The sequence below is a fragment of the Cavia porcellus genome, unplaced genomic scaffold (genome assembly GCF_034190915.1).
Source record: "Cavia porcellus strain 051 isolate PalLab524CR breed Dunkin Hartley unplaced genomic scaffold, mCavPor4.1 scaffold_1, whole genome shotgun sequence".
Lineage (NCBI taxonomy): Eukaryota > Metazoa > Chordata > Mammalia > Rodentia > Caviidae > Cavia > Cavia porcellus.
Window position 1 is genome coordinate 183,179,840 of NW_026947484.1, and position 15,247 is coordinate 183,195,086.

A 15,247-nucleotide genomic window follows, 5' to 3' on the forward strand; every position below is an offset into this window, starting at 1 on the left:
TGGATGCAGGCATCAGCACATAGTAGGACCAGCGTTCCAGTGCTGAGACTATCAAGTCCCCTGCAGCTCAGGCTGGGACTGGCCTCTGGGCCCAGGAACCGAACCTCTGTGTTTTAGCTTAAACTCCTCAGGGATTTTCTTTCTAGATTGCTCTTTGACCACCATCTTTCACCCAGTTATTCTGGGAATGTAACACTGGGAGTATCCCAGGGGAGTGGAGCTAAGTGGCTACTTTGGGTTCAAAGGTCCCTCTCTCTTTTATGAAGGTTACATAGTTTGTGAGAAATCAGAACTCTTGGGTTAAAATTCCCTTTGAAAAACATTACAAGCTGGTTTTTTCAAGGTAGTTTGCTTGTACTCAGAATTATCTTCCTCACATATAAAAATATTCATTTTTTTAAAAAATGTTTTTCCAGTTTTCCTCCTCCCTTGAAGTTTTCTGAAATTCCCCTCACTTAGGACAAAATAGAAATTGAGAAGAAAGAATGCAAAAATTATTGGGAAGCTGATTTGTATAATTCCTATTTTAAACTCTTTTTCCTTGTAAATCAATTGTTTCTGAGTCTCAGTGTATTTTGGAAAGATACCTGTCTGTCAAACCATGTTATTATACCCTTTTCTAATTATCTATTTATTATAACTTCATTTGTTTGGTTAATACTCATATTTCTAGAAAGTATCCAAGATGTTAGGTAGTATTATTTTATATATTGCTAGAATTTGTCTATTATTTTTTATTGTTGTTTTATTGTTTTTTCTGTCTGTTTTACAAAAGGGATTCACTCGCAAGTGTTCTTGCCTCATAGTATCTTTGCTCAAATTTTGTTTCAGCATTACATCAGACTTACAAAAGGTTAGAAATGCCTCCTATTTTTCCTGTTTAAATATTTTGTGTACCAATTGGTGTCACAGAGATTACTTATTCATAGAACATATTGGAATTGTGCAGGATAATTTGAGGGGCCTGGTGCATTAAAAAAAGTAGTTCTTTTTTATGGTAAATACATATAAAATTCACTATTTAGCTATTTTTAAATGTATATTTCAGTGGTATTCACTGCATCCATAATCTTTTATAACCACCATCACTGCCTATTTCCATACCACTCTTTCTCTTGTAGAACTGACATTGTACCTACTAAATGGTAACTACTCTTCTCTATGATCTTTATGCTTCTGATAACCACCACTTAAAAGAGCTAGCTCATATTGATAGAAAATCAAGCATTTATCTTTTTCTGACTGGCTTATCTCATTTTATACAGAATCTTAAAGGTTCATCTATGTTGTAGCATATATGTAAAATTCCTTCTTGTCAAAGGCTGAATAATATTCCATTTCATGTACATAGCACATTTTGCTTTTCCATTTATTTTTTGATGAAGACTTGAGTTACTTCCATGTTTTAGTTACTATAAATGATGCTGCTATGTACATGAATATACATATATCCTTGAGACCTTGCTTTTAGATTTTTGGAGGTTTATACTTGGGAAGTGCAACCAGTACTTCATAAAATATTTTTAATTTTTAAGGAACTGCCATATTGTTTCCATAGCAGCTGTACCATTTTACATCTCTATTAACGGAGAATGTGAGTTCCAGTATCTCCACATTCTCTTTAGTGCTTGTTATTCTATTTTGATAGTACCCTTCTTATTAGTTATAGTGTCTTATTGTAGTTATTGTATTATAGTTTTGTACATTTCTTTATTAGTGATGTTGAACATCTTTTCATGTCCTTTTGGCCATTCATATATCCTCTTTGGAGAAGTATGCTTATTCAAGTTCTTTGCCCATTTTCAAAGTTAATTTTTTAAATATTTTTTACTGTGGCCTGAAAAAATTTGAAACTACTTATTAGTCTTTTGTCTGTTATCTTATTTGATTTCCTTGAGGCTGAAACAAAATGCCCAGCACCTGCACCTTGAATTTCAATGACAGATCTATTTTATCACAGTTCAGTCCATCATCAGCTGACTCTAAGGGAGAATGGCACAGCCAAGGGATATGGTTGAGGAAAAACCACTGACAGAGAGAGTAAAGGGAGGAGCAAAGGAGAGAGATAAATATCCTGCCAAGCCATGCCTTCAGTGACCAGCTTTCTCTAATAGGGCTGCGCCTTTCTACATTACATTTAGCTGTCAAATGAACAGTGTTAAGTATAGCCCGCACATGATTTAGTGATCTCCAAAAGCCTCTACCTGTGAACACATGAGGCTTTAGATTTAAACTGGTTCACCTCAATACTTCTCTGACTCCTTTTCCATTCTTTCCCTCTTCTGTCCTCCAGTTTCCCCAAACTTGGTGATCATCCTATGCTCCCCAGCTTTTCTCCTACTATGTGGACCTCACTCATTTTTCTGTCTTTTTCCTAATCCTTCTTAATCCCCGCTCACAGTTGGTAAAAGCACACTACTAAAGGGAAGATCATTGCATACAGATTCCTGGTATATGCTGAATTCTGTTATACAACGGTAGAATTTCTTCCTATGGTTTAATATATCAGCCTAATAGTTACCATAGTTTGTGAGTAGCTAGGCTGTACTAGAGACTGTTAACTGTATTACTTTTGCCCAGTTACCATACCTGGTATAATCAATTTTTCTCTCCCATATGGCAACATTGTGATTGTATATGGGATCATTACCATCACCATAATTCAGTACCAAAGGACTGGGTGCTAAGTCAAATAGGTAACAACTTCTCATCCTTAACACATTGGGAAGTAGGTTTTTTAACAGATACAAAGACCAAGAACAACTTATATCTAGAAAATATTACTGTGGAACAGCTGTTTCCTAGGGAAGTCTCAATACCAGGATAAGCAATTTACCATAAGAAGCCCTATAAACGGCAACACAGAAAACAAAATAATACAAAAAAATAGAAAAGAAAATAACAAGACACAGAAGCAAAATGCAACCCAATATCTGAAGCCCACCCACAATGAAACCAGAGCACAAGCAAGGGGAAATCAGAAGCCAACCATGAGAACTTTCTGAAATGAAAGCAGGAAGTGAGAAAACAAAATCTCTAAGGTGCAAAAAGAAATGGTGATCAAAATGAACAACTTTAAAGGAGACACAGGTTAAAAATATAGAGGAGCTCAGGAAAACAATGGCAAATATGAAAGCCCAGCATAGGAAAGAAATAGAATCCATGGAACAGGTACAAACAAAAGTCCAGGAAAAATATATGCAAGAGATTGAATGAAAGCAAGGATATAATATCAGATGTAGAAAAGAGGACTGTGGCTAGCAACCATGAAAAGAAAAATATTTTAAGGATAGTAAGAGACCATGAAAAATCTATTCAACAGCTACAAGATGAAGCAAAGAAGAAAAACATGATAGTTTGGAGTCAGTGAAAAAGCTAGATGCAGTGGAAAAGACATAAAAGAATTCACAGAAATAATGACAGAAAACTTCTCAAACTTCCAAAATATAGATAAAGAAGTTGACATGCAAATAAATGAAGCATGTTGAACTCCAAATAGCCATGATGAAAGTATATCTACACAAAGGCGTATCATAATAAAGATTCAAGAAATTCAGCATAAGAACAGAACATTAAAAGTGGCTAGAGAAAGGAAACAAATCAACTATAAAGTAAAATCTATGAGAATCACAGAAGACTTCTCAACACAAACCCTCAAATCAAGGGCAACTTGGGGTAAGGTATTTCAAGACCTCCCTCTAAAAACACAAAACAAAACAAAACAAAACAAACAAAAAAACTTCAACCCAGATTGATGTACTTCACAAAACTGTCTTTCAAAATCCATGGATAAATAAGTTATTTCCATGACAAGGAACAACTGAAGAGGTTTATGATCACCATACCAGCTCTACAGAATGCTCTGATGGATATATTAGAAAGAGATTGTTGTAACCTGGCTAAGGTGCCAGTATCCTGTTCTGTAAGCGTCATTACCCTAACCTGTGTTTCAACTCTTGTTTCTTGTGAATTGTCCCCTTCCAGAACAGCAATTTGGCCCTGAAACCAGCTGACCCTTAGGTTGTAAAACATTTACTGACCACTAATTATAAAATACTTGGTCCTGGGACCAAGTGGCCCTGGATATAAAACATTTTGCAGAGATTAACTCCCTTTTTGTATAAGCTCCCTCCCTTTTTCTCTTCTTTGTGGTTTTTCCTTTTAAAACCTCCCTGTAACCTAACCTGGTTACACAGCTCTGCAGATTCCAATGCAGGTTGTGTTGCTGGGTACCAGCTAAAATAAAGTGCTTCTTTTTAAAGACGTCTTGCCCCATTTTTTTTGAACAACATCTTGGGGCCTTGTTTTTGGGGCCTCCGTGTTGCTGAGATTAGCTGTGGTGCCTTTCAGGATAGCCCTGCTCTTTGTTGTGAGTGTGACTTCTCGGCTCCAGCATAGAACCCTCATCCCACTAGCACAGCTCCTTCATCCTGCTGGCATAGACTTTCTGGCTTCCATCTCTGACCCTTGGGTTTTCCCAGCACGGATCTGTAAAAGAGACTGGTGTGAGTCCTTCTTGTGGGCTCTGGACCTCCAGTTGGACTCGTGGGAGGGAGGCATTGTCCTGAGCTCTAGGTTTTTATCTGGACTCATGTGGGACATTGCCGTGGGATTTAGGCTCTTGACTAAATAATCTATGTCTTTGGTGTTGCAGATAGATTTCCTGCATTTTCCTGTGTTAACTTCTGGTGACCATTATAAAAATATTATAAACTCCATGTCCTAACCCTAGTTGTTCTCTGTGTACAACCCTGACTACAACAATGAATATTGGTTTCAAATCTTCTCTAAATTTCTTGTAGAATTCAGGCATGAATCCATTATGACCTGGGATTTTTTTTGTTGGTAAATTTTTAAATTACATTTTCAATTCAATAGCTGATACTGGGTTATCCAAAATTGCTATGTATTCTTGGTTGAGCTTTGGTAGTTCATATCTTTCTAGAAATCTATCCATTACCTCTGGGTTTTTCACTCTATGTGAGTAGATTTTCAAAGTAGGTGTTCATGATCTTTTGAATTTCCAAGAGATCTCTACTAATTTTCCCTTCTAGGTTTTTTCTTTCTTTTTCTTCATAAAGTTACTAGAGGTTTGTCAATTTTGTTTATTCTCTCAAAAAACCAGCTTTTTGATTTATTAATTCTTTGTATTGATTTTTAGTTTCAATTGCATTGACTTTCACTCTGATCTTTACAATTTCCTCTCTTCTATAAGCTTTGGGTTTAAATATGTTAAACCATCCCTGCATTCTGGGAATGAATCCCAATTGGTTATGATGTATAATCTTCTTGATGATTTTCTACACTCTATTTGCCAGTATTTTATTGGGAATCTTTGCATCAGTGTTTATCAGTGAGATTGGCCTATAGTTCTCCTTTTTAGTTGGATCTTTCTCTGGTTTTGATATCAGAGTAATACTTGCCTCCATGACTGATTTAGGGAGAATTGTTGTTTTTCAATTTCATTGAACATGCTTATACACTTACATTTTAATTGTTAAACATGGCTAATTTTTCTGTAAACATTACTACACAGTTTAAAAACATATTTAAGACTTTTTACAAAAACTTTTTATAAGTTTTAGTAAATGTGCCTGCCAAATCTTTATATAATCTGGGGCATGTGACATAACAAAATAACAGGAAAAGAAGGGATCTTCTGCAGAGAGAGCATTACCTTCGGGGTATCTATATTTATATCTCTTTATATTGTAAAGCTAAAAAACAAGTTCATAATTTGGTATCAGAGAAGAGATTTGAGGCAACTACTGAAACATAATGAGGTTTTTTTTTTTTTACTAAATACTAAATACCTCTGGGTAATTTTAGCACTTTTAATGATTTCACCATTAGAGTAAGACATCTAGTTTCAAACTGCAAATTCCTAGTTTAGTCCAAATCTAAGAAACACAGAGCACTTCTTTACAAAGTGTATTGCCTTTGGAGTTTACATAATCACTTTGGCTTTTGTTATTTTTTTCACTTTTTTAGAAAGGTTTTTTTCCTTTGAATTCTACTCCACTTTTAAGAGAAAATGAAAGATGCTACACACAAAGATAGGTAAATCTGTATGCATTTATTTTTCATGACATCATTTCATTCTGAACTAAGATCATTATAACATATGATCTTTGCCATTACTTGTCTTGTGTACTTTATTTCTCTCACTTGTCACTGACACATTTTTGTCTTTCAAAATGCTTTGAAGTTTAGACTTTTGATGAGAAACATAAAATTTATATTCAACAGTCCTTTTATCACTAACACTAATAATGTTCATACGTTGGGTAAGTTTCATCTCTCATTTTAAAGTAATGATATGGATGTATATTAACACTTGCAATCTTTAATCTCCTAAATTATAGTTATAATGCAACTGCTATTCATTTTTGCTTTAATGAATAGTATCTCACATTTATAATATTTTTCCACATCTGATGAGTAGCATGAGAAAGATAAATTACAGATTGCTTGAATTTAGTTCAGGTGAAATATAGATTAAGTGTCTGAATATAGATTGTCTGAATCAAATATCAACCTAATTTTTATTGAAATTCTAGGTAAAAAAGCTCTAAGACATGTGAGTTTTACATAGCCCTATAGTATTAATGGTTAGACATAGTGGCACATATAATTTTACCTACTCATGATGCTGAGACAGGAAGATAACAATTTCCAGGTCAGACTGAGAATCTATTTAGATCCAATTTCAAAATAAAGTAAAAATGGCCAGGAATACAATTCTGTAGTAAAGTGATTGCCCAGTATGCTTAAGGCCCTGGGTTCCATCCCTGGCATGCAAAAAAAATTATCGTGTAAATTTATAAGAATGGTGTCATCAAAAGGTCTTGGCTTTAGGGGCTGGGAATTTAGCTCAGCAGCATAAGCGCCTGCCTTGCAAGTATGTGATCGTGAGTTCAATCCCTGATACCGATAAAAAGAAAAAAAAGGACAAAAAAAAAAAAAAAGGTTTTGGCTTTACTTGCATTAAAAAGGCGGAATTATAAATGCTTTAGAAAGAACCAACTTTCCTTGGCTAAATTCTGTACAATCTAACATGCAGAGATTATTGTCCCAAATCTATTATTTTTTTCCTTATCCTCTTAGAACTTGATTCTGGTAAGTTTTCTGACATACTTTTTTCCCCTTCTGCATTCATCCCACAAGAATATCGATGAGTTCAGCATAGGAGATCAAGTTTCAAAGAGATCATTAAAGTTTATTTTTAATTTCTCTCTTGTAAGAGTTGTAAATAACCTATGTAAAAGTTTTACCTTTTTAAAATAATAGAACTTTTGCCTAAACAGTTTGACGTAATTTATAGTGATATCTTCCAGGTTCCAATTTCTACTCTTGTTTTTTTTCATAGATACAAAATTATAACTTGAATTCTTGAATGAATGTTGAGTGAAGAGCTGTATTCCCAATAGATTTTGTATAGTTTCTTTCAGTGCCATATTATGAATAACTTCAAACATAAAGCATAACTGAAAAAAATGGAACATTATGCACCTACCAACTAACATTTTACTAGATTTACTATCTCATGTCACTGTATCTACTCATCTATTGCTCCATTAAATTCATTTTAATGCATTTCTAAGAAAATTGTAGACATCAATACACTTTTCTCTAAATACTTCAGCATGTATTCCATCAACTAGAGTTTAAAATTTTTAGTTTTTCTCTAAAATATACACACTTTAAATTCATAAATATTAATGTAATATTCAGAGTTTTCACCAGTTCTTGCCTGTGCCACCTGAATCCCTGTCAAGATACATAGAGTATTAATATAACCTGAGAATAGTTCCCTCATGACCCATTCCAGCCGAAACTCATGGTAATCTCCTCTGCCTATCGCTAATATCCATTCTTCTGATTTTTAAAATGCATTGATTAGTTTTTACCTGTTCTATAACTTCAGTGTTTGCTCTTCCAAAACAGTCTTGCTGCTATGAAAAGGAAAAGACTGTAGGAGGATGAACGTGGAATCAGGGAAATGATTTGGGAAGCTATTGCATTAGCCTGAGTGATTTTATGATGGTAATAATGGACGTAGTCAAAGTCAATCCTGAATATAACACTGATAGAATTTTCTGGTGGCTGGACATGGGTGCTACCTGAGATGGGAACACTTGAGAAGCAGGAGTTTGAAGCGGCTTTAGTGACAGCAATTCCAGTTCTCTGGGAGGCTGCGAGGCTGAGGCAAGTGGATTACAAGTTTGAGCCCTGTCTGGGCTACTAAGTGATTTTCCAAGACTTTGTCTCAAAATAAAACATTAAAGAAAAGGGAGAGCTAGGGTTGTACTCAGCGCTCATCACTAGGTTCAGTCCTCAGTACTGGGATAAAACAAGTAAAGGCAAGCATAGGAAAATCAAAGTTTCCCATTTTGGGCACTCTTATATTTAAAGTGCCTATTAAACTAGATAAGGGCTAGAAATATATGCAAGTCACTGTTCTGCATATTATTATGTATTTATTTGGGGCAATATCAAGTTATGAAATCAGTAAACTGATTCAAGGATTTTAATTATGCATATGAATTAGATGGACTGTGCCAATCTGTCAGTCAAACATTGAATGCTCAGAGGAAAGCAAGCCATATATACAAAAGAGAGAATATTTTAACCAGGTTGATTGCTACAGTAGTTGTATATGTTACATATATCACAGTGAAATGCCCATATTTTATAAAAAGAAAGTTCTTTGAAAAATAAATAGACTTCATATAAAGAAGCAAAATGTAATGATTCAATGCATCTTTTGATGGAAGCAAACTCCATTAACATTTGTGGGGGATACAAAGCCAAATAATTCACAGGCTCTTCCCTAAATAAAGTTTCAATAAAATAACAGTTATATTACACATAAAACTAAAGAGAATACATGTGTTTACATACTAAATACTCCAAAGACTAAATACATTGCTATAGGTATTTAACTTGGAAAAGAGGTAGAGTTGTGGTGATGATAAAAAAGATTAAAAAAGTAGAGGAGAATTTTATTTAAGAGGCATCTTGACTACTATTGATAAGTTATAAGAAGGACAATTTTAGTGATTATTTAAAGTGTCAGGCTTATTTACCTTCAGCACAAGATTCATCATTTATTCATTCAACACATGTTTACAATAAATGCCTATTTTTTACTGAATAGTAAGGGCTCAAATAAATATTACTTTAATATCATGCCTTTAGGGAGTTCACAGTTTAATAAAAGACACAAGTATGTATTGGGAAAAGTAAGAGGAATGTATATTTTTCATTGGGTGACATTAGACAGGCACTGAATAAGGCATTTTTCATTTTTTCTTATTCAATTCTCATAAAACCCCGTGAGCAAGGGCCTAAATTCAACATTTTATATCCAGAGAAATACAGATTCTTATAGTTCAAAGTTTATAATCCTATTAAAGTATGAAGTTAGAGTTTATATTAATTTCTTTCTGAATTCTGAATTCTTTTCAACTATGTCACATGGAATACATATGATATATAATGAGAAATTTAATAGAGGCACACTAGAAGAGGCATTGCAGGATAGAAAGAAACAAACATGTTTACAGAGGAGCTGATAGAATGGTGGAAAGATGACATTTTTGAAGCATGATGAAAAGAGGAGCTAAGTCAAACTGACATACTGTAGTAGGACAAAAATTCTTAATTTGAGAGTTAACAATGTTTGCCCCATACTTTAGGGTATTAAGAATTACTAATTCCTTAAAATCCCACTTTTCTAAATCTTTTACTTTTGGAGGTCAAACTCTTTTTCAAAGGTAAAGGAAATCTCAATAAAGGTGAGATGGGAGGAGGAAGGTGAACACAGTAGGCAGAGTGGATATTAGGATGCGGGGGGAATAGACACGGGAGCAACTATGAGCTGAAACCAAAGGAATTTTATAAATACCGCTGTGGTACTGGAGTTTTAAGAAACTCAAATAGAGCATGTTAAAAGCACTTTGATTTCTGGGTTCCAATCGTGATTTTTTCTTTAAGAACAAAGCATGTGGATCATCGTTTTATAAAGATTGCAATGATACCTCTCATTAATACTCATAATGAGAAGCAAGCGATGAGTTGTGCTATTTCAGTCTTTGGCTTTTAGTTGAAGGTTCACATATTTCAAGTATAGAGTTTATATTTCCAAGCAGAGCATCTCATTCATGGTGCTTATAACTTAAACTTCAGTGTTTTTAAATTGCTGCTGATAAAGCAGCACAGTTCTCACTGTTCTTGTGATGAGCAGACATTTTCAACCTAGTAGCAGCCAAGGAGCTAAAAAGGAAAATTGACTTGAGAGAGGCATGTAAAGGAGTATGGCTAATAGATATCAAGACAGTGATTATTTTATAATTATTTTTTTCTTGATATATCGTAAGCCCTTTAGTTTCAAACCTAAAAATGGCATTAAATAGAGTGGCTTTTTGAATATGAGTATTTAGGACTTATTTGTGGGCAAAATGTAGGGTTATGAGTTTCAATGGAAGTAAAATTAGAACAATAGTCTGGAGCAGAAGTGAAAATTAGAATCTAGGAAAATGCTAATACTCCTGAGATATTTTGGGAAGTTCGCTGGTGTACCTACCTGAATACAAAGTAGAAATTAGTTATTGAACAAAAAGTGACTCAGTGAATGATGGAAGACCTGAAACTCCCTAAATAATATAGCCTCATAAATTTTTGCCTTCAAAATATGAATGGGGTGGTAAAAAAGTTTTAGTTGGGACTATAAGTTTATTATTTAGTTGTAAAAAGAATCCAATTCAAAGTTAGTTTTTTTAAATGGAAAGGCAGTTTATTGACTCATGTAATTAAAAGAATAATTGTAAATTTGACTATAGACCCAATAGATCAAATCAGGGAGTCAAGATAATAGTATCACATACCCCATTCCCTCTTCACAACCCCGCTTTTGTCTTTCAACTAGGATTTCTCAATGTGCTCCAGATAAAAGGTTGCCTGCAGGCTTATCTTTACCCATTTAGTAACTATCAGAATGATTGTTTCTTTTCTGATTCCAAGACAGCATTCTTGAATTGAGTTTAATTAGCCTGACTTGTCTCAGTTGCTCTGCTGAATGGATGACCATGGTTTGAATATTTAGTTTTTAATTGACTATGGCTATGCTCAGTTCTTACTCCTATTTTCAAGTCTGGGTTGGCCTCCTCCAGCACCATGTAGACTTAAACGAAGGGACTTTTCTCAAAATTTTAAAAATCATTTGTTTTTCCAGGAGAGGGGATGCTGATCAATCAATTGATCATGAGGTTTTCAATCCAAAATGATGGAGATGATTAGAGAAAGGAGACAGAGAAGACAAAAGAAAGAAGAGAAAAGAAAGTAGATGAAAGAGGGAGGTAGAGGACAAAAAGAAGGAAATGAAGAAAACAAGAGGAAGGAAAATAACACACGATCTTAGTGAAAAGGCTGAGAAGTGACAGGAAGACAAATATAAAAGGAAGAAAAATAGAAGAAGGGAGAGAACAGAAAGTAGAGAGGGAGAAAGATTCATTTGAACCAAGAAGTCAACCTACCCCTGCCCTGAGCCAGTTGTGGGCTTGGAAGAGAAGCAAGAAGTTAACCTGTACTCTCCTGTAAGCCAGCCACAGCCATGTGGGCTGGGAGGAGAGCCAAGAGGTCAACCTGCCCCTCCTGTAAGCCAGCTGGTGTGCAGGCTGGAGACAAAAATGCCTCCCCCCCACGTAGGCAGCTGGCTGGTTTGGAGGATCATAGGCTGGGATGACAGCAACTGAGTTATAAAAACTACTTAGTGCTTACATTGTTTGATTGACTTTGCAGGCCTAAAGCCAGTAGTCTGAGCATGTGTTTAGAGGATAATAGCATGCAATATAACAACTATGGGAAAATTTCTTGTCTTGTTTCTGAAATCCAATATTGTCCTCACTGTTTTGTTTTGCTTCATTTTATTGTTTTGTTTTATTCCTTCAAAATAAAAATAAAATAAAATGAAAATGTGTCTCACACATGCATAAATGCTACATTGTTTCTTTGGTGTGAGTATCCAAAAGTGCAAATAAAGAATAAATGTATAATAGCTATTATAAAATAGGAAGAAAATGTTCAAATGGGAAGGGGAACTTTAGAGGGGGAGGAGGAAAGGTAGGAAAGGCGAAGAAAAAAATGAGAAAAGAAGGAAAAAATGCAAACATAGCTTCATAAATAAGGATGGGAAGAGGGGTTAAAGGTAGGTAGGGGAATGGTAAAAAAAAAAGAATTAAGTTATATCATGTATGGGTACAAATTCCCTATGATGAATATGATCATTATGTGTATCTCAAATATACCAATAAACTTAATTAATTAAAAAAAGATTCATTTGAAGAAAAGCCATATAAGGGCCAATTAGAAGGGCTGCATACAACTAGAAAGTTTGCAGACAAAATATTACTTGGAAGGTTTACATGAACATTCTGTTTGAGAAGAACATAAGTCTCATCTTTGGCCTTCCAAGAAGACTTTGTCTGTAGACATAAAACACCTGATCTGATTTCATACTGAGGATACTACATGCACCAAGTCCTTTCATGTTTTCCGTAGATGCAAATTTCTGCTCATGATTTTCTTCACAGCTTCTTTCACCTCCTTATTCCTCAGGCTGTAGATGATGGGGTTCAACATTGGGGTTACTACTCCATAAGACAGTCCAATGATTTCATCAGATGCTTTGGTAAACTTTGACTTAGGCTTCATGTACATAAAAAGGGCTGAACCATAAAATAAGATGACCACAGTCAGGTGGGCTGAACAGGTAGAAAAGGCTTTCTTTTTCCCCTCAGAAGAATTAATTCTCAAGATGGAAGAGAGAATGAAAATATAGGACACACAAATTAACAGCAGAGGAATCACCAAAAAAACAATACTTGCCACTGTCATGATAAGTACATTTATGGAGATATCTGAACATACAAGTTTAAGAAGAGCCAGGATCTCACAGGTAAGATGATCAATGACATTATTACCACAGAAAGGTAACACCATTGTCATTACTGTTTGCACTAAAGAGTTTAGACAGCCTGTGACCCAGGACCACACAGCCATGTGTACATATAACACCTTGTTCATGATGATGTGGTACTTCAGTGGGTTGCAGATGGCTGCATACCTGTCATAGGCCATCACAGCCAGCAGGACACACTCAGTAGAACCCAAACTAAGGGAGATAACCATTTGTAGAGCACAGCCAATGAAGGAGATGGATTTTCTTTCAGACGTAAACATAATGAGCATGGGAGGAATTGATGATGATGTGTAACAAATGTCCAAGAATGAGAGGTTTACAAGAAAGAAGTACATAGGAGTGTGGAGGTGAGAATCCAAGATGCTGATGAAAATGAGGAGGCTGTTTCCTAAGAGAATTATCATGTACATGATGAGACAGACCACAAACAGAAAAAACTGGAGTTCTGGGTATTTAGAAAGCCCCGTCAGAAAGAATTCAGCTACTGTAGAATAATTCATTTTCATGTATCCATGTGACCTGCAGAGTTAACAAAAGGACATGATTTAGACAATTTGGAACTTCTGATGTGGATTTATCAAACCACTTCTACTTTCATTATTTGCTTTATCAAAAAAACCTGTGGAATCAGCAAAGTCAGGAATATTATATGGATTTTACTAAGGATAAGAGAGATTCTGAGAGATAATACATGCACTATCTAGCATCATACAGTAGTATAGATTTGGAATTGTGGTGACAAATGCCTGCTTCTAGTTACATATAATATTTGGATAAACTACTTTCAAATATGTGTGTGTATAATAATCATTATTAAGGAATATTTTGAAATAAAACTTCATTCTAATAAAGCTAGATCTAATTTAAAGTAACATGTAAATTTGATACCATGTAATTTACCTTTAGTATGACCATGTAAAATTGCTTTTTGAGTTTCAGCTAGCTAAACTACTATCAGGTAGAAAAATGAGGGAAATTTTAACTCTGGTAGTTTGTCGTGGGAATTAAAGTAGATAACATCTATTAGCATAAGAGGAAGTTCCAACATGTCATCTAAAAATTTATGAGAATACAATAAAACAAAATATAATAATATTAAATACATACTTTTATATTTTTAAATACTGTAAATTTTATATATATATATTTTTTTTTCTTTTCTTTTTTTTTCTTTGTGGCACCAGGGATATGAACTCACAATCTCGCATTGGCAAGAGCTAAACTTCTGGCCCTACAACTTGTATTTTTAAGTTTGCTTAACTGGCCCAGAAGGAAAAAGTTGATGTAGTTTTGTTTTTTTTTTTTTTTTTTTTACAGCCAGATGATGGAAGTTTGGAACCATAACTGTTGGACTATGGACATTTTCTAAGGGAAACATCTAACAGTTAAGAATCTGGTAATTATCACCTCAGGGTTCCCAGGAACTTCCAGACACTGAGGTGATGGTTATTTGTCTCTACCAGGGGAAAAACCCAAGGCAGAGCACCTTGCTGTTGCTGGTGGGAAAAGAACTCCCTGGCATTCTTCTTCCCTCTGCTGCAGGAAGTTCAGTGCCTCTGTGCAGCTTGCAGGAGGGGCGTTACCACACTTGCAACTGTAGGACCTGCTGGTTTGGAAAGGCACTACCACACTATCTCCGCCTCCAAATTCCTCAAGACAGCAAAGGTTTCCCCTTCCCTTTAAAGCTTGTATTCTACCCTAGCTTCCAGCAGAATCCCCTCTCAGAACTTAGCCAGCTCCACCTGGAGGGAATCAAAGGCTGTGGTTGCTTTCACAAAGCCTGCTTGGAGGTCTGTCTCCTCTCCATGTCTTTAATACACTTGTTATGGTATAACAAATGAAAAGATTACAATGTGAAATATCACCTGTGCCAAGTGTAGTCTTAGCCAGCATTAAAGGTGATGAGGAACAATGCTAATAAAATAATATTACAAGGAAAAGGAAGTTACCCAGTACTGTAAATGATTGTAACTTTATACACATACACCTAAAGAAATTACACCTAAATATTAATTGAGGTAGTCTGTGGAATGAAGAATTTAGGAAATCAATACATAATTTAACCTCCTTCATATTTTCCAAATAATTGTTGATCTATATTTTAATATCATATCAGAAATCATATTTTCAAATTTTCCTTAGAAAGAGATAAAGACACTCATACCTAGAGCTTTGTCACCAGTTTTCTCTAAATTCCAAGTAGGAAATGAAATTTTCAATGAATAGAAAATTGGAGAAAGACTTTGTACCGCTTCACTTTGTGTA

At 34.9% G+C, this 15,247-nt stretch overlaps 2 protein-coding genes across 2 annotated transcripts in view; one reads left to right on the plus strand and one right to left on the minus strand.

Moving 5' to 3' along the window:
* Positions 1-15,247, plus strand: part of LOC134470397 (uncharacterized) — a 98,632-nt gene that overhangs the window by 25,843 nt on the left and 57,542 nt on the right. The gene's annotated exons all lie outside the window — the stretch shown is intronic.
* LOC100722446 (olfactory receptor 13D1) lies at positions 12,547-13,488 on the minus strand. Its single transcript, XM_003470909.1, has one exon. It carries the CDS (start codon positions 13,486-13,488, stop codon positions 12,547-12,549), a length of 942 nt encoding a protein of 313 aa, XP_003470957.1.

What these genes read in the sequence shown, in the direction of transcription:
- LOC100722446 (XM_003470909.1), bottom strand. Translation starts at nt 13,488, where the DNA reads ATGAAAATGAATTATTCTACAGTAGCTGAATTCTTTCTGACGGGGCTT.